The 321-nt window shown below is 73.2% G+C and overlaps 1 protein-coding gene across 1 annotated transcript in view; it reads right to left on the minus strand.

Annotated features, from left to right (window-relative positions):
• The window catches only part of LOC103898238 (cytoplasmic phosphatidylinositol transfer protein 1), a 5293-nt gene that overhangs the window by 2053 nt on the left and 2919 nt on the right, over positions 1-321 (minus strand). Inside the window, exon 3 of the mRNA XM_009278468.1 lies at positions 89-177. Coding sequence (XP_009276743.1) covers positions 89-177 — 89 coding nt within the window. The remainder of the gene's footprint in view (positions 1-88; positions 178-321) is intronic.

Consider the following 321-nt stretch of genomic DNA (forward strand, 5'->3'; position numbering starts at 1 on the left):
CCGCCGCCCCCCCGCCGCTGCCACCGGAGAGGGGCAGGGTGCCCGGCGGTGCCCAGGTGCCCATCCCCGTGCCCTGCCCAGGGCTCACCGGTGATGGTGTAGGGGTAGTAGTTCCAGGCCTTCTCCGTGATGTAGAAGATGCGAGGGGTCACCGCCCGTGCCCAGCTCGGCAGTTTGCTGCGGGGGACCGCGGCGGGGGGGCTCCGCTCAGGGCAGGATACGGCCAGCGGGCACAGCCCTGCCCGGTGCCACCAGGCCCTGCTCCACTGAATGCAGCCCCCCACAGCACAGCACCGGCTCTGGCACCCCCATCCCCTCCCC

This window comes from Aptenodytes forsteri, unplaced genomic scaffold, assembly GCF_000699145.1.
Source record: "Aptenodytes forsteri isolate BGI_AS27 unplaced genomic scaffold, ASM69914v1 Scaffold26, whole genome shotgun sequence".
Classification (NCBI taxonomy): Eukaryota; Metazoa; Chordata; class Aves; order Sphenisciformes; family Spheniscidae; genus Aptenodytes; species Aptenodytes forsteri.